The 25,391-nt window shown below is 40.5% G+C and overlaps 1 protein-coding gene across 2 annotated transcripts; it reads right to left on the minus strand.

The window, feature by feature from the left end:
* Positions 1–362: 362 nt before the first annotated feature.
* On the minus strand, positions 363–20,424 carry LOC112032975 (G-type lectin S-receptor-like serine/threonine-protein kinase At4g03230). 2 transcript variants are annotated; one of them, XM_065766958.1, is made up of 7 exons: positions 18,980–20,424; positions 2,308–2,427; positions 1,961–2,172; positions 1,656–1,866; positions 1,308–1,545; positions 1,016–1,166; positions 363–866 (listed from the first exon to the last, which is right to left on the minus strand). In XM_065766958.1, the coding sequence occupies exons 1-7, from the start codon at positions 20,280–20,282 to the stop codon at positions 570–572; spliced, it is 2,532 nt and encodes an 843-aa protein (XP_065623030.1). In that variant the 5' UTR covers positions 20,283–20,424; the 3' UTR covers positions 363–569. The 2 variants fall into 2 exon arrangements, with proteins under 2 accessions (XP_065623030.1, XP_065623027.1); XM_065766955.1 differs by having other exon boundaries at positions 18,962–20,424.
* Positions 20,425–25,391: the final 4,967 nt, after the last annotated feature.

Raw genomic sequence — 25,391 nt, forward strand, 5'->3', positions numbered from 1 at the left:
TTTAAAAAAAAATTAAAAAAATAAAAAAAATAAAAAAAGGCAATGAGTAATAAAAATTGCACAATATAATGGATGGCTGCCCGAGAAGGACCATGGCTTTTAAATTGTTGTTACTCGTCAGTTTGTAAAAGTAATTTTGGGTTAAGAAAATGACCTTATAAATAGTTATTAATAAAGTTTAAAGTTAACCACTCATAGTAGGACATAGAATTTTTATTCAGTGGAGGAGCAAGGATGGGTAATCGTTGGGCAGGATGCGGTAATGATATTTATAGATAATGTGAATACAAGAATTTCTCTAATTCAGACGTCTTCTAAATCATACTAGAAGTTCTTTAAAATAGCAAAGTCCAAACACAATATAAGAAACCTGAGATCTTATCCATTCCAATTCAAAACGTCAGTACAACAAATACGGGAAAGGATTTAAAATAACTTGAAAGAAGTATCCAGCAAAGGAAAATAATTAGGGAAAAAAATATTTATATTATCTAATTGTGAATGCACGATTAACTTTGCAGAATTAATCATAAAAAAACAACAAGACTCATGATAACCTTAATCACGGATCATCGTGCTTCTAGACTATTTGTTACTTCATTAATTGATTCTGGTTTATTAGAAGAAGTTGAGCTGGATTGATCTCTCCCAACGACAAATGCTGGTCTTTTGGGGGTTGGAAGGTTCACAGTTTCACCATCTAGCATCTGAATAACAATTGACATGGTTGGGCGATCACTTGGGTTAGATTGTACACATAAGAGACCAATATTGAGACACTTCACAAACTGATCTGCAATGCAAGTATCCTGTAGGGTCTCGTCCATTAAATCCAACAGCATGTTGTCAGTCCACAATCCCCATGCCTGTGATAATAGACAAACATTGGTATGAAGTAAAAAATTACCAAAGCATATATAATTAGAAAATTCAACATACCTACATACATAACCTAGAATGAAGCAAAAAAGTGACACAAATTACATAGATAGTTATGAAAATTCAAAATACTTACATAACCTAGAAGGCTCATTGCTTGTTCTGACTTATAAAAACCTGTATTTCTCTTTCCACTTATAATCTCAAGTAGAACTACACCGAAACTAAAAACATCGGATTTGATTGAGAAGATTCCATCTATCGCATATTCCGGAGATATATAGCCACTACATTGCAACGATTGTATAAATTATAATATTAGCAAGGAAATTATGTGCATATTGTCTAAACAAGTTAAGCGGATTGAAGATTTGCCATAATATGTAAATAATTAGCTATAATAATCATACTATCTACATGAAACCTACTAAGTTCCAGCTACTTTGCTTGTGATTGCCTCAGTTTGTCTGTCACCAACAATTCTCGCCAATCCAAAGTCAGATATTTTGGGGTTCATTTTGTGATCTAAAAGAATATTGCTAGTTTTCAAATCTCTATGAATAATCCTTAATCTAGAGTCTTGGTGAAGATAAAGAACCCCTCGAGCAATTCCCAAAATGATGTTGAAACGCATCTCCCATTCCAAACTCATACTTTGCTTTTGATCTGGCAATTTCCATTTTTCATTTGAAAGAATAATTTTAGCTACTAAAATAAGAAACATTGTTAACGTAACATGGATGGTAAAATGGTAGGAGTTAGGTTTAGAAGCCAACCAAATATAAAGAAGTCTAAACTTTTGTTAGGCATGTACTCATAGAGTAAAATCTTTTCACTCCCTTCTATGCAATATCCATGGAGCTTGACAAGGTTTCGATGCTGAAGTTTTGCAATCAATAGCACCTCATTCTTAAATTCTTTTAAACCTTGACCTGAGACTCTTGAAAGCCTCTTTACCGCAATTTCTTGACCACTTGGAAGCTTGCCCTAAGACCAAAATTCCCAATGCACAATTAATATTGCCATTTACCAAAACAGGCAGACATGAACATTAATGACCAATAGATATTGCCAGAATTACCTTGTAAACAGGCCCATAGCCTCCTTGTCCAAGCTTGTTTTCATCTGAGAAGTTACCTGTAGCGACTCGTATGCTTTCCAAATCATAAAAAGGTAAATCTAAGCCTTTCTCATCTTCTTCTTTCAACTCACCCAAGTCTATCAATTCTTGGACATGGCTTTCACTGTGTAACATGCGGTGTGCTTGATTTCTTTTATTAATTTGTCTGTTTTCTAAATTCAGAAGACATTGACGTATCTTAGTATGCATGTTAATTACATGGAGGAACGTATTACTGGCTTTATTCTGATTCAAAATAACAAAAAAACTCAGCATGGTGCATCATATGCATTTTGCAAAGTGCTTACCCTTTCTCTTGCTCATCTTTCTTTGCCATATGCACATAGAAATACTGGCGCAAAGAACAATCACACTAGTTATTCCAATAATAAGAAGCAACGTCATCCTTTTTTTGGATGGAGGAGAAACTACAAGAAAAAAAATAAAGACAAGTCATATTTCAATATATAGAATGTGAACAGAAATCTCTCACTTCATGTTTTGTTAAAGTGAAAAGGTTGAAATGATTGAATTAAATGATAATCAGTCGAAATTTAAAAATATTATGTTTTCATCAATTTCTACAATTTTGAGGCTTTTTAGGAGAATTATGATGCACATTTGTATTAAAACTCATTTCCCTTTCCCTTATATGTGTGTATTTGTTTATTAAAAAAAAAAAGGGTAATTGTCCCACATAATTGTTTAAGAGAATGTGTTGTGTGTAGTATAACTTGCCTCATACTCCCTTAAAAGTTATCATAACTTTTGAGTAGAGTTGTGATGTGTTTTTGTGTTAAAACCTCTTTTCCTCTCTCTTGTGTGTGTATGTTTATTTCTAAAAAAAATTTATGTTTATTGTTGTGCAGAATACAAACTATAACAATATATGACATGATAATCACATTTAAATTTTCTAAAGACAATTTTGTAAATTTTTGAAAGACCTCTCAAAGTTCAAAAGTAATTAAGATTAAAAGTGATTACACACAAGTAAAAGAGAATTCTTGGAAATCAGGATTTTTTTCTCGATTTAGCCAGTCCTAACATTGTCGTAAATTATCAAATCAACCATTATCATAATTTACGAAAAAAAAAAATCAGCGAAGCAACATTAGTCTGATTCATTGCTTCTAAATTTCTAATTAAGCAATTTTAATATGGAATAAGCACATGAAATAGAATCCTAACCTTTTGTACAAGAGTCCAAATTTGGTAAGCATGTGATGCAAATAAGAGTTTTGCAACTTCCAATACTAGCATTCCACATCAACATTTCACAAATGAGCGAATAAGATATACCACACAATAATTGCTCACCCTACCCAATTTTAGAAACGTTGAAATACAGTCTTCAAAGTTTCTCTCCGCCTTGTCATTGGTTGCCCGATATGGGCTGGCTGGAGATAGAGACCAGGGTTACGATGTCAATGCAGGCAACGACGAGGCCAACGAAGTTGACATTAGGGTCGTCACAAAGAAACGTACAATGGATATGATTTATGGAGGAATTATTGTGTGTGGTAGCATGTATTCACTAACTTATAAATTGCTGATGCGTTATCATGGTATTGGAGGTTGTAAACAACAGGTTTTACACAAGTCTTTATAGAGAGCTGATGGTGCAAAGGCACCTCCTTACTGTTAAAATGTAATTTGCAATTGACATGTGGCTCCCTATGTGTCAAAGTAAGAAGTAACTGAAATCTAAGTGTTAACAAATGAAGAATCCAGCACCAAGCTAGCATGCAAGTAGACACCTCATGGACAAGTGTCAATTAAAGAGAAATGAAGCAAACTTCTGTAGAGTTCTTGAAGCTTGTAGTCATCCTAAACTCCTAACACATCTATATATAGATGTGAATTGTAAATGAAGTAGTAATATCCGAAAAAAAAAGAAACAATATTGTAATGAAAGTTATGCAGCAACACTCTGTTTTCTTTTCATATCTAGCATTATAGTAACATATCTACAAAAGTATAAACACTAAATTCTACTCCTAGCCGTATTGTTCTAAACTTGCACCCAACAAATTTGGTATCAGAGCAAGGTTGCCAGCCCCTTTTGTCCTAGAACTATAAACCAGACAACCATAAACCATGGCAGCAAGTACAAGTACAGCCACCTTCAACTATGCCCAAAACATTGTTCCCATCTTCACCGGTGAGAGCTATGATTTTTGGAGCACACAAATGAAGACACTCTTCATCTCACAAGATTTGTGGGATTTAATTGAAGAAGGCTATGAACAGCCAGAAGATTTGTCAACTTTGGCAGCAGAGCAGCTAAAGGAGTACAAGCAAAACAAGCAAAGAGATGCAAGGGCTCTACTCTTCATCCAGCAAGGGGTAAGTAAAACTATTTTCCCTAGAATTTCTGGTGCAACTAAATCTAAAGAAGCATGGGAAATTTTGAAAAAGCAATTTAGTGGCTATGATAAAGTAATTTCTATTAAACTACAGAATCTTTGGAGAGAATTTGATAACTTGCAAATGAGAGAAAATGAAACTGTGCAAGAATTTTTCTCTAAAGTTTCAGCAATAATAAATCAAATTAGAGGCTATGGAGATAATATAAATGATCAAAAAATTGTAGAGAAAATACTAAGAAGTTTGTCAATAAAATTTGAACATGTGGTTGCTGCAATTGAAGAAGCTAAAGATTTATCAAAGCTTACACTAGATGAACTTGTGGATCTCTTGAAGCACATGAAAAAAGGATGGGTTGATTTTCTACTCAATCTTTTGAACAAGCATTTCAATCTAAAGTGAAAAGTACAGACAACAAAAACACAAAAAATGAACAAGAAAATAAAGCCAGCAGTTCCTCCTAACAAAGGAATCAAACTGGAGGAGGATGAGGAAAGCAGAATTTCAGAGGTCGAGGCAGAGGAAAAAGAAGTTTTTCAAGCCAAAGAAATTTTTCTAGTAACTCTGACTCTCAATGCATAATCTGTAAAAAATTTGGACATGAGTCCAAAAATTGTTATTTTCGATGCACTAAGTGTAAAATCCCAAATCACTCTCAAAGAGACTGCTGGTATAAAGATGATAAAAGTGCTAAAGAAGATCATGATGCCAACTTCACTAAGGAAGTTGAAAATGCACAAGTGTTTTTCTCATGTATGTCTGTACAAGAAGAACCAAGAAGTACATGGTATCTGGATAGTGCTTGCAGTAATCATATGACAGGAAGCAAAGAATTTTTCATGAGTCTTGATGAAGGCTACACATCCAAAGTGAAGCTTGGAGATGGAAAATTTCATGACATCAAAGGAAAAGGTGTAGTAGCTGTTGAATCAAAAGGAGGTAACTCTAAACTTATCTATGATGTGCATTTTGGTCCTGGTTTAGCTGCTGATGAAGTTGGGAAATTCACCAGTGAGTCACATGATGCCTTCGTGCTCGAACGTAAACCTACACAATACAAAGAAGAAAACCTATCAAAGGGCGCCGGTGTGGTACCGGCCAAATACCCTCCGAAGGTTAAGTCAAAAAGTATTCTCACAACTCTAGAGTGCTAGAGAGGGTAAATAATGCGTACCTCTATTGGTGAGAGTATTGGGGCTTTTATAGTAGTCGAAAGTTTTTCCTCTTAGACTTGGCATCCAAGTCTTTTCCTTGTAGAAATCATCTTTTTTAGAGTCCGAAACGTGGTGGACAGATCTTCTCCTTATAGGGAAGATCTTCACCAATACATGAGAATTCTAGAGTCCAAGTTGCGCAAGGACTCTGTTTAGGGCTTTACGAGAATTGGCCAAAGTGTTCCCACTAAGGGGTCCAACAGGCCCATGACCGACCAGCCCATCTTTATTCCCTCCGTCCGCATCAGGTCCGTCCACTTAAGGCCTTGTGTAAATATGTTTTCATGACACCTAGATCCGTGAACTTACCTCTGTACATTGTCAGATCAGGAGTTAACACATTTATGAGTCGTGCCAAGTGTCATCCTGTCAATGGTCATTGTTTTGGAATGAGGGGTCACTTCGTCTTCCGTGCATATCCTTTATAAATATCGACCCCTCCGCCCCTCATTTTTTCACTTGTTGCTAGAAAAAATTGTTAGAGCGAGTCCGTCATATCTGTCAGAGAATAGTCCGTTCACTCCCATACCCGTCGTCTGCAACATCTTGCTTACTCTGAACTTTTGGTAAGTAGTCTCCTATCCGTCCCTTTTTTAATTTTAATTCTTTTTTATCTCTTTTTTAGACTTTATGCGCCCGTCGTTCTTTCCATACCCATCAGAGTCTTAGGTTTTGTCATTACCTGTAGGCCATGTCTAGTGCGTCGAGTAATCAGTTGGTCGTCCGTGATGGGGCGGACTACGAAGAGGTATACCCGTCAGGTCCCAAAGACCACGATGCCCCGAGCGAGGAGAGTAGTTCATCATCATCCTCCTCGTCCTCAACAAATGAGGGCCTGGAGATGATCGAAATACAAGAGGGTTCAGCTGACGACGAAGAGTCGATAATTAGATCCGTCGTGGGAGCTGATGGACTTAGGGAGTTCATCATACTTCCAGAGTGGATGGTACACGCCTTCACGTCCACTATCAAGGAACCCCACTTTAATACCCTTAGGGCCCGTTACCAAATCCCAGACCACATCCCACTCCATCTACCTTATATGTTAGAAAAATGTTATTACGAAGAAGTTGACAGAGTAGGTGTGTACGAACAAGTGCTTAAGGCCGGCCTGAGATTTCCATTAAATTTGTTGCACCGCAAACTTTTAAAATACCTAGGTATATCCGTCAGCCAGGTGTCTCCTAATGCCTGGAGGGTTTTTATCGCGATGGAGGTTCTGTACGGAGCCATGTCGGACGGTGGGAGAAGGCTTACGATAAAGGAGTTCCTCCATTGCTACCGTCCGGATGAAATAGATAAGTCGAGGGGCATGTATAGCTTTGTCCCTAGGAGCCCCGTCTTGAAATTTATTTTTGAAATCCCAGACTCAAATAAAGACTAGAAGAGCCGCTACTTTTTCATTGAAGGAGATAATTGGATGTGTCATCCAGGGGAGACGGACTTCATGCCCATCGACACAGTTTGGGGCGTTTTAAACCCATCTGGTATGGCCCGTCGTAAATGACTCCGTGCAATTTAACTAATTTTTATTATGTTTTTAACGTCCGTCCTCTTTGATGCAGTTCGACGGCATCCCCAGATTACCCTCGAGGAATTCAGCTTCCTTGAGAAAATTTTTGCAAAGACAAAACCCGAGCAGCGGACTTGGGCTAAGCTCGTCAACCTCAACACCATCCATTGGTATTGTGACGGGCCCGAACCAACCCCGGCGGCACTAAAGTACGAGAAGCAGACCCGTCTACGTAAGTCCGTTGCCCCTATTACCTATTTTTTTCGTCATTATTATTATTATTTCTTAATCCGTCTACCTCTTTTAGAGATGGAGGATGCAAAGAGGCGAGCAGCTATAAGACTTCAGGCTGTAAAGAACAAAGAGGCTGAAACGGACCCCATGGGAACGGGCTCTAGCAAGCAGAGTCTGAAGAGGAAATTGCCCGTGAAGTGTGACCGTGCGCCAAAACAACCCAAGATCCCTTTGGAGCCAGTCGTTGGCTTGATGGCTGGGGGGAATAAGTCGGTCACTCCGATCAAACATGGTGCGAGCAAGGGCCTGATGACGGGTCCGTCTGGCAGCTAGAAGAAGCCACCTGTCTTGCTTCGTGAGGACTCCAAGTATGCCCTCGAGAGGCTGTCGTCCATTATTACTACCGACAACTACGAGGATTTGGAGAATCACTCAATGGAGGAGATGGGGGAGACGGGCCTCTTCAACATTGCTCAGGTAATTCTTCCGTCGTCTTTTGGTCCATCCGTTCACCACTTGCTGCCCTTAAATATTTTACTTATGCATTTTGTTGTCTTCAGGCTATGATCATGATGAAAGGCATGACGGGACAGTGTCTCAATCATGAGACGACCATTGGCCGAGTTCGTGAGAAAGCCAAGGTGATGGAGGAGGAGCTGCTTGATCTCAAGGCCTGGAAGGTCGTCCAGGAGAAAAAGCTTAAGATGGCCGAGATGGCCCGGGACGAATGTATCCAGCTGACGGACCGTTTGAAGAAAGCCTTGGTGGAGAAAGACGATGAGGTCCGTCAGGCGAAGGAGGATGCGATACGCGAGTACCGCGACTCCTACGCCCTCATTTCGGAACTGAGTCTGGTTTATAATGACGGGTTTGACGATGCCCTCCGTCAGGTGAAGGCCTTATACCCGGATATAGACTTGTCCGCCATCGCTGTCACTGCCCCCGAGCCATCAACTGTTCAGCCCATTCAGTCTGAAGATACTGATGTTCTTTTTGACGAGAACGTCCCTGTCCGTGAAGCTCCTGTAGATCAAACTGTTGTGGATAGCCAAGCTAAGGACGTTCGGGACCGTCCTGTTGAAGAGAAAGAGACAGCATTAGAAGATTTGTAATAACTTAGTTTTACTAATTAATCTCCCTTTTTTTTTTTGTATCAAGTGTAGAACAATTTTTAATACCCGTCATGTTTATGGGGTTTATATGAACATAGCCCGTTCAGTATGTTTACATTCTGCAAGGTCCGTTGACCTTTGTTTTATCTTTGTGAAATGCATATGTTTTATTTTAAAGTACATTTCATGTTATTGAATGAACTCCGTTCTGTTTATGCGCTTCGTCCGTCCTCCCTTCTGTTTTTTTTTAAGATAATCCGTCTAGCCTTGCGGAATTAACTTATACGTCCATTAACCGTTTAACCAAGGGTCGTCATCCCTTAAGATGATTTGTCCATTCGTGGGACTTTTAGAATTACCATTCGTTTTAGAATGGTCCGTTTAGTAGGTGGGCTTAGCCCGGATTCTAAGTGCTATCACCCTTTAGGGATGATCCGTCTTGTGGTCATTATTTTTGACCCATCCATTATGTGGATTTTAAAAGAGTTACAATCTTTACGTTATTTTGGGCCTGTCCATTATGTGGATTTTAAAAGAGTTACAATCTTTTTTGGGATGATCCGTCCAGCTTGTGGACGTTATTTTGGGCCCGTCCATTATGTGGACTTAGTAGTTACCATCTTTTTAGGATGATTCGTCCAGCTTGCAGACGTTATTTTGGGTCTGTCCATTATGTGGACTTAGTAGTTACCATCCTTTTAGGACGATCCGTCCAACTTGTGGACGTTATTACTGGTCCGTCCATTATCTGGACTTAGTAGTTACCATCCTTTTAGGATGATCCGTCCAGCTTGTGAACGTTATTACTGATTCGTTCATTATCTGGACTTAGTAGTTACCATCCTTTCAGGATGATCCGTCCAGATTTATGGACGTTATTTTTCTCCGATCATAGTTATCAAACATAGTTGAGCCTGAATATTCCTCTAATTATTTAAACGAAACCCATATGTTTGTAATAAGTTAACAATACCTGCCCCCTTGGGCTAAAGAAAAAGAAGTGCTTATAGAAAGAACTGAAAAAATAAAAATAAAAAACTAGGAAAATGAAAAACTGAAAAACGGGGAATGCTGGTGTTCTTGATATCTTTACGCCGTCTCTACTGGTAGTATTTTCGAAGATGCTCTGTGTTCCATGGGTGCTACAGCTTCCGTCCGTCCATGGTTTCGAGGTGGTAGGTCCCCTTCCTCTACCAAGACGAGATCTTGTAAGGTCCTTCCCAGTTGAGGCCAAGTTTCCCTTGTGAAGGATCTTTAGCCACTCCCATTACCTTCTGTAGCACAAGGTCCCCGATTTGAAAGTCTCTGTGTCTGACTTTGGAGTTGTAGTATTTTGCCATGAGGTTCTAGTATCGGGCCAACCTTTGTTCTGCTATAGCTCGGACTTCGTCGACCAGGTCTAGCTGTAGCCGTAAAGCCCCTTCGTTCTTATCATCATTGTAACTCTCCACTTTATAACTTGTAAGCCCTATCTCTACTGGAATGACAACCTCGCTTCCGTATGTTAGCCTGAATGGTGTTTCTCCCGTGGGCGTTCTTGCCGTTGTACGATATGCCCATAAGATACTTGGTAGCTCATTGGGCCAGATGCCTTTTGCCCCCTCGAGCCGGGTCTTAATGATTTTGAGCAGGGACCAGTTCGTGACTTCAACTTGCCTATTGGCCTACGGATGTGCTGGTGATGAGTAGTGATTTCTGATGCCTAATTCCGAGTAGAAATCTTGGAATGCCTTGTTGTCAAACTGTTTTCCGTTATCGGAGACAAGTACCCTTGGTATCCCGAATCTGCATACGATATTTCTCCATACAAAACTCCTTATGTTTCCCTCCGTGATAGTCGCCAGAGCTTTCGCCTCCACCCACTTAGTGAAATAGTCGATCCCTACCACCAGAAATTTCAGCTGTCGTGCAGCCGTCAGGAAAGGGCCCATAATGTCTAGCCCCCATTGGGCGAACGGCCAAGGGGCCGTCATGGGTGTCAGCTCTTCGGTTGGTTGCCTAATTAGGTTACTGAACCTCTGACATTTGTCGCAAGTCTTGACGTAAGCTAGTGCGTCCTTCTGCATTGTAAGCCAGTAGTATCCTGCCCGGATCAGTTTGTGTACTAAAGATCGTGCCCCTGAATGGTTTCCGTAGATACCCTAATGGACCTCTCTCATTACGTAGTCTACTTCCTCGTGGCCCAAACACCTTAGGTATGGTCGTGAGAATCCCTTCTTGTATAAGACGTCATTGATTATTATGAATCGCGAAGCTCAGACTTTTAGTTTTCTTGCTGCGTCTCTGTCGTCTAGAAGCGTGCCTTCCTTCAGGTAGGCTGTTAATGGTGTAGTCCAATTGTGTTCAGGATTTACTTCCTGCACTTCTGCCCTATTGTTAATGATTGAGGAATTCTGGATAAACGACAATACCTAATCGGGGGCCATCATAACCTCTGCGGAGGCGGCCTTTGCGAGCCGGTCAGCACATTCGTTCTCCTCCCTTGGAATTTGAACGAATGTGACCTGGAGGGTGTCGATTCGTCTCCTGACCTCTTCCAAGTATTTCTTCATCTTTTCCCCCCTACACTCATAGGTGCCATTAATCTGACTGACTATTACCTGCGAATTGCAATGTACAACTATGGCCTCGACGCCTGCTGCTTTCGCCGAGTCTAATCCTGCCACCAATGCTTTATACTCGGCCTCATTATTGGTTGTTGGGAAGTCCAGCCGAATCATACACTTGATTTTCTCTTTGTCAAGGGTTTAAATTACTACCCCGGCACCTCCAACTTGCTTGTTTGATGATCCATCCGTGTGGATGTTCCATTGTCTGAGGGCTTGTGGCTCCTTCTACTCTGTTTGCGTGTATTCGGCAATGAAGTCCGCCACTCCTTAGCCCTTTATTGCAGTTCGCAGTCGGTAATGTATGTCAAATTCGCTCAGCTCTATCGCCCACAGGGCCATTCGTCCGGTAGCTTCAGGGCTGCTCATTGCCCTTTTTAAGGGTTGATTCGTTAGGATAATGATGCTGTGGGTTTGAAAGTACGGTTTGAGCTTTCGGGCTGCGGTTACCAGTGCGAAGGCGAGCTTTTCCATGTGGGGGTACCTTTCTTCAACCCCCCGGAACCCTCTGCTTATGAAATAGACGGGTTGCTAAGTTCCTTCCTCTTCACTTACTAGAGCCGCGCTTACTGCCACCTGCGAAACTGCTAGGTATAAGTAGAGGTCTTCTCCTGGCTTGGACAGGCTGAGCAAGGGTGGCGAGGCGAGGTATTTCTTCAAGTCTTTAAATGCCTTCTGGCACTCATCTGTCCACTCGAATGATTTCCTTAGGACGCGGAAGAACGGTAGACACTTGTCCGTTGCTTTGGAGACGAACCTGTTCAAAGCAGCAATTTTGCTGTTTAAGCTTTGCACGTCCTTTACTGTCCTTGGCGATTCCAGCTTCATGATGGCCCATATCTTCTCCGGGTTGACCTCTATTCCTCTTTAGGATACCATAAAACCCAAGAATTTTCCCGCCGTTACTCTGAATATGCACTTGCCCGGATTCAACTTCATGTTGTATGATCGTAGGGTATCGAATGTCTCCTAGAGGTCGTTCAGGTGGTCTTTTTTGTATGGGCTCTTGACCAGCATGTCGTCGACGTAGACCTGTACGTTCTTCCCTATCTGGTGCGTGAACATTTTGTCCATTAACCTTTGGTACGTTGCCCCAGCGTTCTTGAGTCTGAATGGCATCACCTTATAGCAAAAGAGTCCTTGGCTGGTGACGAAGGACGTTTTCTCCTGATCAGATTCCTCCATCTTGATCTGATTATAGCCTCAGAAGGCATCCATAAAACTTAGGAGCTGGTGTCTGGCCGTCGAGTCGACCAGTGCATCTATCCGCGGGAGGGGGTAGCTGTCCTTTGGGCACGCTTTGTTAAGGTCCGTGAAGTCGACACACATTCGCCACTTCTCGCTAGCCTTCTTGACCATGACCACGTTCGCCAACCACTTCAGGTAATATACTTCCCTAATGAAACCCGCCTTGAGTAGTTTTCTGACCTCCTGTGCTATTGCTCTGTCTCGTTCGTGAGTGAACACTCGCTTTTTCTGCCGGACGAGTGGGGTTGAGGGGTTCACGTTAAGCTTGTGTACTATGACAGAGGGATCGATCCCAGGCGTATCTTCGTGGTTCCATGCGAAAACGTCTTGGTTCCTCTTGAGGAATGTTGTGAGGGCTTGGCGCACCGGCTGGCAGGCCAATGTCCCTATTCTGGTAGTCCGCTCTGGTTTTGACTCGTCAAGTGTTATCTCTTCCAGCTCTTCGACCGGTTCTGCGACCATCCGCTACTCTTTTACGCACATTGTCTAATGATGATCTTCCATTTCTAGCATGGCAATGTAGCATTCTCGGGCGGTTACCTGATTCCCTCGCAATTCCCCAGTCCTATAGTCTGTTGGGAACTTGATCATCAGGTGGTATGTTGATGTTGCTGCTTTCCACGAGTTAAGTGTGGGCCGTCCAAGAATACCATTGTAAGCGGATGAGCAGTCCACCACGAGAAACATTACATTCCTAGTGAGTTCTCGCGGGTAATCGCCCACTGTTACCAGGAGTGTGATGGAGCCTATTGGGAATACCCTTGTCCCTCCAAAACCGACAAGTGGGGCACTCATCGGTATCAATCGTGCTCTGTCTATCCCCATTTGCTAGAATGCTGGATAGTATAGAATGTCTACCGAGCTACCATTGTCGATTAATACTCGGTGGACATTGTAGTCCCCCACACATATGCTGACAACCAGCGCGTCGTCATGTGGATGATGGAGTGTCCTTGCGTCTTTTTCAGTGAATCCAATGACAGGGCTTTCCACCCGTGTGGTATTAGGCGTAGAGCCTGTTAGATGGACGTTCAGGACCGATCTGAGGTACGTTTTTCGAGCTTTTTTGGGAGAACCAGTAGCCGCGATCCCTCCCACGATCATCTTTATGTCTCCGATGGGGGGTCTAGGATGCTCGTTATCCCGTCGAGGGGCCGGCTCTTGGCGATTGAGATCTGCTCTCTCTTTGTTGACGAATTTCTGCAACTTCCCTTGTCTAATGAGGGCTTCAATTTGCTGCTTCAAGTCGTAGCAATCGGCTGTGTTGTGGCTGTGATCTCAGTGGAAACAACAATATTTGTCTCGCGGCTGTTTGCTTGGGTCGCTCTTTAGTTTCCCTAGGAACGTCAGCGTTCCCTCGTCTTTGATTTGCATCAAAACTTGGTCAATCGGGGCGTTTAGAGGGGTGAAACTTGTGAACCTTCCACCCGGGGGCTTAGGGCGCCTTTCGTCCCTTCTGTCTCCTGTCCTTGGTCTTTTCTGCCCTTGATCCTAACGCACGTCCGCCTGCCGTTCCCTCTTCCTGGGCTTTTCCTCCCATGCTAGTAGCGCGTCTTCCGCATTCATGTACTTGGTGGCCCTGTAGAGTACCTTTGACATGGTTTTAGGGTCGTTTTTGTATAGGGCAAATAAAAACTTGCCCTTCCGCAACCCGTTCGTGAAAGCCGCCACCAGTATTTTGTCATCGGCTTCATCGATCGAAAGTGCTTCCTTATTGAAGCGGGTTACGTAGGATCTTAACGTCTCGTCCTCTCTCTGCCGGATGCTCATTAAGCATGCCGTGGATTTCTTGTACTTGTGTCCCCCTATAAAGTGCAAGGTGAACTGAGCGCTCAACTCTTTGAAAGTGCTGATGGAGTTCGGCGTCAGCCGACTGAACCAAATTCTTGCAGGACCCTTCAGTGTGGTTGGGAAGGCTCTACACATGATTTCGTCTGGTACCCCTTGTAGATGCATCAAGGTCTTGAACGTCTCCAGGTGGTCTAGGGGATCCTTGACTCCATAATAACTCTCTATCTGTGGCATCCAGAACTTGTGTGGTAGGGGAAAGGAATTGACGGGGCCGGTGAATGGAGAATCAGTTCGGTTCACTAGGTCGTCCAGGTCACTGGACACTCGTCCCTTTAGGGCGTTCATCATGACCTCCATCTGTTCTTTCATCGCCTGCATCTCCGCGAACATAGGCGGAGGAGTCACATCCATGAGGGATGGAAGGCGCGTGTTTTGTCGTTCTGGCCTACTTGGAGCATTGCTTCCTTTAGGCCCTTCTCGGTCTCTTTGCATGGCGCTAGTACCTTCCTGATCCTCCCTCCAGTTGTTGGGTGCTATGTTTCTTTGACGCAACTGTTCTTCTAGGTCATGATTTTGTTTGGTGAGGTGCTCCACGGCCGCAGTGAGAGTCCGAACCTGTCTTTCGAGTGCGGTTATGGGTAGTTCCTCTCCTTGGATGTCGTTGGTTGTTGCCATCGAGCGAGTGAGCACTATGCAACCCTTCTGTCTCAGGGATGAAGCAACGTCTGACTACTTTCTTCTCAGTTTCCCACAGACGGCGCCAACTGATGAAGCTGGGAAATTCACCAGTGAGTCACACGATACCTTCGCGCTCGAACGTAAACCTACACAATACAAAGAAGGAAACCTATCAAAGGGCGCCGGTGTGGTACCGGCCAAATACCCTCCGAAGGTTAAGTCAAAAAGTATTCTCACAACTCTAGAGTGTTAGAGAGGGTAGATAATGCATACCTCTATTGGTGAGAGTATTGGGGCTTTTATAGTAGTCGAAAGTTTTTCCTCTTAAACTTGGTATCCAAGTCTTTTCCTTGTAGAAATCATCTTTTTTAGAGTCCGAAATGTGGTGGACAAACCTTCTCCTTATACGGAAGATCTTCACCAATACATGAGAATTCTAGAGTCCAAGTTGCGCAAGGACTCTGTTTAGGGCTTTACGAGAATGGGCCAAAGTGTTCCCACTAAGGGGTCCAACAAGCCCATGGCCGACCAGCCCATCTTTATTCCCTCCGTCCACATCAGGTCCGTCCACTTAAGGCCTTGTGTAAATAATGGGCTCGTCTCTTCTTTAGTTCGCAGACTATAGTTAGCCCGTACATTCACTCTAGGCATCCTAGCGCGTATTTTCTCCCTTTCAGCTGCAAATCTTTTAAGTCTTGGACAACTATTAAGGAAAGGCTACAAAATAAATTTTGATGATGATGAAGGGACAATCATAGATAAGAAGAATAATTCTATAGTAGCAAAAGTAAAAATGAATTCTAAAAATGTTTTTCCTCTCACTATGCCACTAGCTGAGAATTTTGCCTTCAAGACTGAAAAAATAGATGAAGCATATTTGTGGCATTTAAGATATGGACATTTAAATTATAATGGCCTCAAATTGCTGAAGGATAAAAATATGGTTCTAGGATTGCCTCCTATTGCTAAGCTAAATCAAGTTTGTGAAGGCTGTATTTATGGAAAAATGCATAGGCTCCCGTTTCCAAAAATTGCATGGAGAGCCCGAGCACCACTTGAATTGGTGCATGCTGATATTTGTGGACCAACAAGAACCCCATCACTCAATGATAATAGATACTTTCTCTTATTTGTTGATGACTATACTAGAATGATGTGGGTATATTTTCTTAAACAAAAATCAGAGGCTTTTAATGTTTTTCTTCAGTTTAAAGCTTTTGCAGAGAAACAAAGTGGCAGAAAAATGAAGGCTCTCAGAACAGATCGTGGTGGAGAATTTATTTATGGACCCTTCCAAAAATATTGCAAAGAGCAAGTCATTCAAAGACAACTCACAGTCCGTCATACTCCACAACAGAATGGCGTGGTAGAACGAAAAAACCGTACAATTGTGGAAATGGCACGAAGCATGTTAAAATGGAAAGGGCTATCAAATAATTTTTGGGCTGAAGTAGTTAACACTGCTGTTTATATTTTAAACAGGTCTCCTACAAAGGCCATTCTAAACAAGACTCCTTATCAAGCTTGGCATGGACAGAAACCTCAAGTCCATCAACTAAAAGTGTTTGGGTGTGTTGCTTATGCTCATATTCCATAACAAGAAAGAGAAAAGTTCAATGAAAAAGGAGAAAAGAACATCTTTGTCGGCTACAGCAATGAATCAAAAGGCTACCACCTTTACAATCCCAAAACAAACAAGATGGTGATTTCTCGTGATGTTATTTTTGATGAATTTGCAACATGGAATTGGGAAAGCGATTCCAATCAAGGGCCTAAGATGTTAGAGATTATTGAACTAGTGACAAATCAAGAAGGTTCAAGTTCTCAATCAACTCCAAGTGCAAGTCCAAGCCACAACCCATCAGCAAGAGCAAGTCCTTCAATTGGAACATCTTCATAGTTTGAAACTCCACCAGGAAGAGTACGGTTTCTCAAAGAAATTTATGAATCCTGTGATGTAGCATTTTTTGCATGTGAGCCTCAAAATTTTGAAGAAGCAGCTAAAGAAGAAGTCTGGATAAAAGCAATGAATGATGAAATTGCAACCATTGAAAAGAACAACACATGGGAACTTGTTGATCATCCTGAAGACAAAGAAGTAATCGGGCTAAAATGGGTCTATAAGACCAAGTACAAAGAAGATGGTTCAATTCAGAAGCACAAGGCGTGATTGGTGGCAAAGGTTACTCAAAACAACCGAGTGTGGATTCCAATGAAACTTTTGCACCAGTTGCTCGCATGGAAACTATCAGAACTGTCCTAGCCATAGCAGCCCAAATGGAGCTACAAGTTTTCCAGCTTGATGTAAAAGCAGCATTCTTAAATGGAGAACTTGAAGAAGAGGTATATGTGGAACAACCTCTAGGCTATGTGCAGAAAGGAAAAGAAGATAAGGTCTATCATCTCAAAAAAGCCTTATATGGACTAAAACAAGCACCGCGAGCATGGAATAGCAAAATTGACTCATATTTTCAGCAAAATGGATTCCAAAGAAGTCCAAGTGAACCATCACTATATGTCAAGAAAAAAGGTATAAAAGATTTTCTTTTAGTTTGTTTATATGTTGATGATCTTATTTATGCAAGTACACACCCAGAGATGGTTGCAGAATTTAAAGAAGCAATGCTGAAAGAATATGAAATGACAGACTTAGGTCCCATGAAATATTTTCTAGGGATCCAAGTACGTCAATGCAAAGGAGAAATATTTATTTCTCAAGAAAAATATCTTAAAGATCTACTTAAAAGGTTCCAAATGAACAATTGCAAACCAGTGTCCACCCCAATGGCATTCAATGAGAAATTGCACTTAGATGATGGCGCAGAAAAAGTTGATGCAAGAAACTATCGAAGTTTGGTTGGAAGCTTAATTTATTTAACAAACACAAGGCTAGATATTGTAAGGCTAGATATTGTGCAACCAGTCAGCCTTATTTCCAGATTCATGAATGAACCAAGCAAAATCCACCTCACAGCAGCAAAAAGAATTCTACGCTACCTAAAAGGTACAAAGAAACTTGGCATCAAATATGTGAAAGAAAAAGACAACAAGCTAGTGGGATATACAGATAACGACTGGGCAGGTTCAATTGATGACCGCAAGAGCACTGCTGGTTACTTATTCTGCCTAGGTACAAAACCAATTTCTTGGTCCTCAAAGAAGCAGAAAACTGTTGCATTATCATCAGCCGAAGCCGAATACATAGCAACAACAGATGCAGCATGTGAATCTGTATGGCTAAGAAGAATTCTTTCAGACATGCAACAGAGTGAGGAGATGCCAACCATCATCTACTTTGATAACATGTCAGCCATTGCTATGACCAAAAGTCCGGTGTTTCATAGTAGAACAAAGCACATTGAACTCCGCCATCACTTCATCAGAAAATTGGTGCAAGAAGAAGAAATACAGCTCAACTTTGTCAATACAAATGAGCAACTAGCAGATGTTTTTACAAAATTTGGTACTGCCGAAAAACTAGAAGAGTTCAAGAAAAATGTGGGAATTGCAAATTAAGAGGGGGTGTTAAAATGTAATTTGCAATTGACATATGGCTCCCTATGTGTCAAAGTAAGAAGTAACTAAAATCTAAGTGTCAACAAATGAAGAATCCAGCACCAAGCTAGCATGCAAGTAGACACCTCAAGGACAAGTGTCAATTAAAGAGAAATGAAGCAAACTTCTGTAGAGTTCTTGAAGCTTGTAGTCATCCTAAACTCCTAACACATCTATATATAGATGTGAGTTGTAAATGAAGTAGTAATATCCGAAAAAAAAAAAAAAACAATATTGTAATGAAAGTTATGCAGCAACACTCTGTTTTCTTTTCATATCTAGCATTATAGTAACATATCTACAAAAGTATAAACACTAAATTCTACTCCTAGCCATATTGTTCTAAACTTGCACCCAACACTTACACCATTTTATAGGAAAAGTCCACTTACTACTTATAGAACTGGGTAACATCCTAATTCAGTAAAAGTCCACTTAAAGAATAAGAATAATAACAAGGATAAATAATGAAAGGATAGGAAATCAGAAAAAACATCCTAATTCAGAATTCAAATTTCAAAATCGAATTAGACTCCTATCATCTAAAAATAAGGAAAATAGAATAGAGCAAATCAATTATAGAACTGGGTAACTCAAGAACTGCTATCCCTACAACTGAAAGTCTCGAACTAAAACTATACCTACAGTAATTTCCTTACTGGATAACTCGGAAGCTGCAAGTTTGAGATATAGAGTTCCTCCATTAGTGTCAGCGCTTGTGAGTTGTTGCAGATTCAATAGATCTCCAATCCAAATTGAACAATGGTCGCCATAAGCATAAGCAGTGCAAAAGCAGTTATTCAAACAGGTTGATTCACATTCTGATGAACTTCCAACTGCCACAGTCTGTGGATGATCAGGCAATTTCATGTTGGGCATTTCCCAAAACTTGTCCCTCTTACCATTAGCAAGACTATCATTCCCACACTGCAAACTGGTTTTTCTTGCACACCCAGCTGAAAAATCTGACAAATTCCAACTGTCGCTGGAGGTAACCTGAAAACCCTTCAAGCAACTACAAAAAGGCAAGGATTGCTGGTTGCATATACCAAAAGGTCCACAAAAAGCATAAACCTCACATTGTGTCCTTGGTTGAGACCAAAACAAATTCCACTGCTTGGCACTTTCCTTCCATGAAAGCTGCTGAATCTGCCCCGATATATCCATCACAAATCCAGATATAATAGAAGGATCATTAACCAAATAGGTGAAATAGCTCTCATTTTCATTTGAAACATAACTGAAGTTGTAAATATAATTGGCTCTCATCTCAGGAACCCAACTGAAAATTTTTCCATCCCAAGGTCCACTGTTCCAGTATGGTACAGACTTATTCCATAGAATAATATAGGAATTGGTATTTTTCTGTAGCTCAAGATTGAAAAGTCCTGGTGCAGGATCCTCAGAATTCTTCCATGAAATAAGATGCATGCTTTGCTTGGTTCTATTGTTGTATGCCATCTTAGCACCAGGAAGCCATGTATGGGTTGGATTATCAAAACTCTGCCACAAAAGTTTTGATGAATTAGCAGACCCATCTTTCAGCACAAAATTTCCATCATCTTGAAGCACAGCTTCTAGAGGACCAGAGCTCGTAGAGCTCAAATTTGTTGACCAAATTGGAATTTGAGACTCATTGAACAGAACTAAATTACCATCTGAGATTCTCAATACAGACGAAATTCTATCAGAGACTGGCGTCTCTCTGTTTGCCACCCAAACTATGGTTCTGCGAGAGTTTTTCTTGTACCACATGCCTATATAGTAGTTAGAACGAGAAGAGTTTTCTGGTGTGAAGAAACCGAGCTCAAAGTTCCAACCGTTAGAGATAATAGTTTGATCACCAGAGAGAGGTTGGTTTGCAGAGATGGTGTCAACTCCAAGGGAAGGATGATTGTTGAGAGATAGGTAGATGAGGAGAAAAGAAAGCATCATAGGCCATGGATTCTTCTTGTAATCCATGACTGCACAGAATTTTGCAGAGAAGCTATGCTAGATATTTCGAGGGACACAAAATTTTTACTTTGAAAGAGAGAACAAATGAATGGATCTAGAATTCGTTTCTAGATACTGATGGTAGCCAAGCCATGTTAGTGGAAGTTAAAAGCCGCTGTTATCTGTAAGTTATAATGCAGAAAATCGCAGTCAGTGGAGGAGATGGGTCCCACGCTAGGGTTCAGAGTCAATCCTGGCGTTCACCGTTGGGCGAACGAAAAAACAAAAAACAAAAATCCAGAAAATCACAGTCAATGGAGGAGATGGGTCCCACGCTATGGTTCAGAGTCAATCCTGGCGTTCACCGTTGGGCGAACGAAAAAACAAGGAAACAGACAAGCACTTTCACCATTTATATTTGGGGAAGTTTCATTCCTTCCCTGAACTAAAGTTGAAAATTTTCGTCCTTTATATTTTATAAAGTTGCAGATAACTTAATTGTTCCACTCTTAGATAAACTCTAAAGAAATCTTAAAATTTTTAAAATATTTTATCGTAAAAATGTCTAAAATACACACCACTGAATTTTAACGTCTCAAAATTTTTCTTCAAGTATTTTGAATTTTATATAGTAGTCATGCTTGAAAAGTGAGAATGGTAATATATGATGTTCTATTTATTACCTAAAAAATCCTAATTTATTAAGTTTAAATTTTCTATACGTATAATTTTATCTAATGCAACTTTGATGGCATATGTCTTTTGTTATCTTGTTCTTTTTTAATTTATTTTCTTGCTTAAAATGGTTTTTCATATTAAAAATTAAGTAAGTTAAACATCATAGTTGATAGGCCACAAACTGAATTGACCCCTTGTGATAGAAATTAATTAATTAATTAGCCAAGTTATTAATTAATCAATTTAACATGCAAATGCGTGGTAGTACAAATAAATCACAAAATAACTAAATATACAATGGAAATTAAATGACACAGTGATTTGTTTATAAATGAGGAAAAACTTGTCGGCAAAAACCCCACCGAGTGATTTTCAGGTCACCACTCCCGAAACTCCACTATTATCACAACAAGCGGTTACAAGTAAGAGAATCCCAAGTATCTTACCAACCTACAATTTGACCCTTACCCCAATACCCAATTGGACTTGTTCTGTAGTAACAATTCCCACATTTTGATGCACGGTTTCCAAGTACATGACTAACCAATTACATGGATCCTAGTACGCGACTTCAACACCAACTTGAAGTAGAGGTTGGTTGCAAAGTTCTTCAATTCATCCTACAAGATGAAGATCAAGAAGATGTTTGGTCACAAAACTCTTTGGTGCAAATACAGAGCAACTTCTTCAAAAGAGATGAACTAGGGCAAGAACTTCATCTTTGATCACAAATTGTTTGAACAGAGTTTGCTCAATACTTGTGCAACTTGTATCTACTTTGACGGCCTTAAAAACAATCCTTTTATATGTCTAGGGTTAGGAGAAAAAAAGGCCTAAAGACGCATTCACGAATACCAAGAAATCAGATCAAAAAATCTGATTTTATAAATCTCGATAGATAGCCAGGTGTTGAGGAGCTATTGAGCAGGTGTCGAGATTTAATGAATTTGCACTTTTTCAGCTTGTTTCTTGGACAGACTTGATGAATTCAACACTTGATCTTGAAATCTTGTTTCTTGAAGTATTGAAAACACCTAGAACTACTCAATTACAAATAGAGTGTGTTTTATCAAAGGATTAGCCAATATACATAAAAGAATGACATATGTTCTTTAACAAGTGAAACCACATATGTTCTAACAATCTCCTTCTTTGACAATCCGTGACAAAACCACAACAAACAAATGAACATATGAGAGAAGTCATAAATCACTAAACTCATAATTATTTGTTGAATACAATAAAATCTATCCTATCACAAACCCTTGAAAACTTTGCAAGAAAAGAGTTTATGGCAAGTAGACTTTGACAACTTGTATTTCTGAAACACTTTAAACAAAACTCATCAAGGCATCTTGTGTGAAACAGAAATAATAGATTGCATACAAGTATAAGAAACATGTGTATAAAAATAGAGAAGAAACAACACATGAAGAGACACGTGAAAGAAATATATATCTACATATAGAGAAAATAAGTACAATGTATGAAAAAACTGATCACAAGACCTCATATACAAGAACAGTGTATCTAAAAAACTAGAAAAGAAAAAGATATATCAAATTCTCACTACATCCCTCAAGTACCAACACTCCCCCTTACAAAACTATCCTATACTAACTCTTCTCCTAAGATGACTACTCTCATATCCAAAATTACTCCCCCTTTTTGTCACGAGTAACAAAGGGTAGAGTGTCAAGTAGACATCTCATCAGTAGAGCTAGCATCTCCATCATCATCAAGCGTTATCATCATCACCATCATCATCATCATCATCCTCAGAATCAGAAGCTGCTGGAGGAGGTGGTGAAGGAGTAGCCTCAGAAGCAAACCCACCCATGGTCGCCTGCCATTGTGCAATACGACCAACACGAATATTCACCTAATACAACTCAGTAGAGAGCGTATCTAGGCGAGCATCCATGCGCTGCAACTACGCCATGATGTCTCCAAGAGATACATCGCCCATAGAGGAAGAAGGAGCGGATGTAGACGGAGCGGTACGAGATGGAGCGAAACGGGAGAAAGGAGTGGAATCCGGCTGTCGCGATCTAAACTGCGCTGCACTACATTTTACGATAGCGGCATCTATGGCACACATGAAAGTGAAATGGTCGGACACAAGAAAAGGGACAGAAAAATGGCGTAAGATCCTCATGATAGCAGAAGGAAAGATGAGCTTATCACGGGACGCCGAATCTAAATGAACATTTATGATAGAAAGAATGAAATGAGAAGGAAAATCTATGGTAAGATACTTAAGAAGAGATAACAAAAATCGAGCACGAGGCTCTATGATAGAGTTGTAGTGAGAGAGAGGATGGAGTACAAAAGTCACCACCATGTTTATGAAACGAGGACCTTTAGCAAAAGATTTACATGGTGTATACTGATGTTCACCCCAATTAGCAGGGCGCTCACAAAAAGTAGAAATGAGCTCATCTTTGGACACAATCCATAGACCCTGACAAGAAGGATAGTTAGGAAACTTTATCCTAGGAACCCTAAGCACATCCGCAACTAGCTGCGGTGTGACAGGGATGCGCGTACCTCGAACGCGAGTAAAAAAGAGAGGTACTGAACGATCAATCTCGTGCATATTGGAGTAAAACTCCTGAATGAGCATAAAAGGACAAGTGACCGGGACATCACACAGTGACTCCCATCCCCTATTATGAATGACAGAGAGAAGGTCAGTGTCGGCGAAATCCGCCAAAATAACTTGGCGTTCCGAATGAACACCTCGTCTAGAGAAGTTCTCCGAGAATGCCTTGTGGGCATCATCATCATGGAACCGAAGATTAAGAGGAATAGAATCAGAAGAGGAGGAAGCTCCAGAGTAAAGAGGGTTTTGAGCAAGAGTGGATTTACGTTTAGGTGCCATAGACACTACTAACGTAAACAGAATGAGAAAGAGAGAGAGAGAGAGAGAGAGAGAGAGAGAGAGAGAGAGAGAGAGAGAGAGAGAAAGAGACAATCAAAAAACTCTCAAAAAAATTCAAATATATCAAATATATTGAATAGAGAGTACGTATGTATGAGGAATGTACGAACATGTGACATGCAAAGTAAAAAGTATCATGGGCTTAGCCCAATCCAATCCTACCAGCACACAAGCATAAAACACACATCTAAATGAATACTATTCTAATGCAAATGTGATGCAATGCATGAGATTTTGAACACATTTAAATGAAAACCCAACCTAAAATTTCAAGAAAAACTCAACAATTTTGAAAAAACCCCAAAAATTTTCAAAAACCCCAAAACCTAAGATTCAAAACATGAAATGCATGAAGAATAAAGGAAAAAGAGATCATACCAAGTGATTTGAAGCAAGGAAGGGCCGAAAATCACGTGGGTTGAAGGTTTTGAGTGAGAAAAAGGAGTTTGGGAGATGACCAGGCGCGGACAGATCAAAAGAGATCGAGAAAATGAGAACCAGATTGCGCAAGAGGTTTATATAGAAACCTCAGTAAATCTCGATAGATGAGGTGTCGAGAGGTGTCGAGACATCTGTTGAGGTAGGTGTCGAGAAAATGGCCTTCGACAGCTACAGGTCTTGAGAGGTATCAAGGAACAAGAATCACCTTCAAGGAACAGAATCTCGATCGATCCACCAGGTATCGAGAAGGTATCGAGGAGGCAGGAACTTTCTCAATCGATCCACCAAGTGTCGAGGAGGTGTCGAGATTGCGATAAAAAAAAAGGCTTGAGAAGCTTGACAGATAACAAGGAATCGAGGAGGTGTCGAGCCAGCTTTTAAAAACAGTTTTTTAAGAAGTGAAAAACATAAACATGAATGCAATCCAACATGCACCTCAACCAATGATCCAATCAACATATTAAGCTCACAAAATCATCTCTCAACAAAAATTTTAAGCACATGGATCCTCAAAAACACACACACACACACACACACACACAACAAGTCTAATCAATTTTATTTTTCAAAAGTAAGTCAAGACAGTTTAGTGAGCATACATTAGCACATGTAAAACCTTTGTGATGGCCAAATCACATTGTACCTGCATATGTATCAAGAGTAGTAAAGAATATTGCATGTTGTGTGTGAGAAACATCGCAAGATTGCATATGTGTATACATGTTATGATGATTTGAGATATGAGAAAATAACTTTAACTCACACACAATCATAATTGTTTGATGAGGACTATTACCTTCAAGGTACATCTTATAACTTTCACATCTCCTAGAATACACGCTTGCAACCATATTTAAAGTATTTTTGATCTTTTTGCTTTTTATTTTTATTTGGATATTTTCTTTTATTTTAGCAAATCATGCATGGGCATATAAAAGAGAGAAAAGAAATACCTAAGATGTTAAGTATAGACATTGTACTTTTGTTATGCCGAAGCACACGGATGTCTTTGACATTGCACTTTTGCTATGCCGAAGCATACACGTGTCATATTATGATTGGCGGGCAACAGT

Source organism: Quercus suber, unplaced genomic scaffold (assembly GCF_002906115.3).
Source record: "Quercus suber isolate HL8 unplaced genomic scaffold, Cork oak 2.0 scaffold_25, whole genome shotgun sequence".
NCBI lineage: Eukaryota > Viridiplantae > Streptophyta > Magnoliopsida > Fagales > Fagaceae > Quercus > Quercus suber.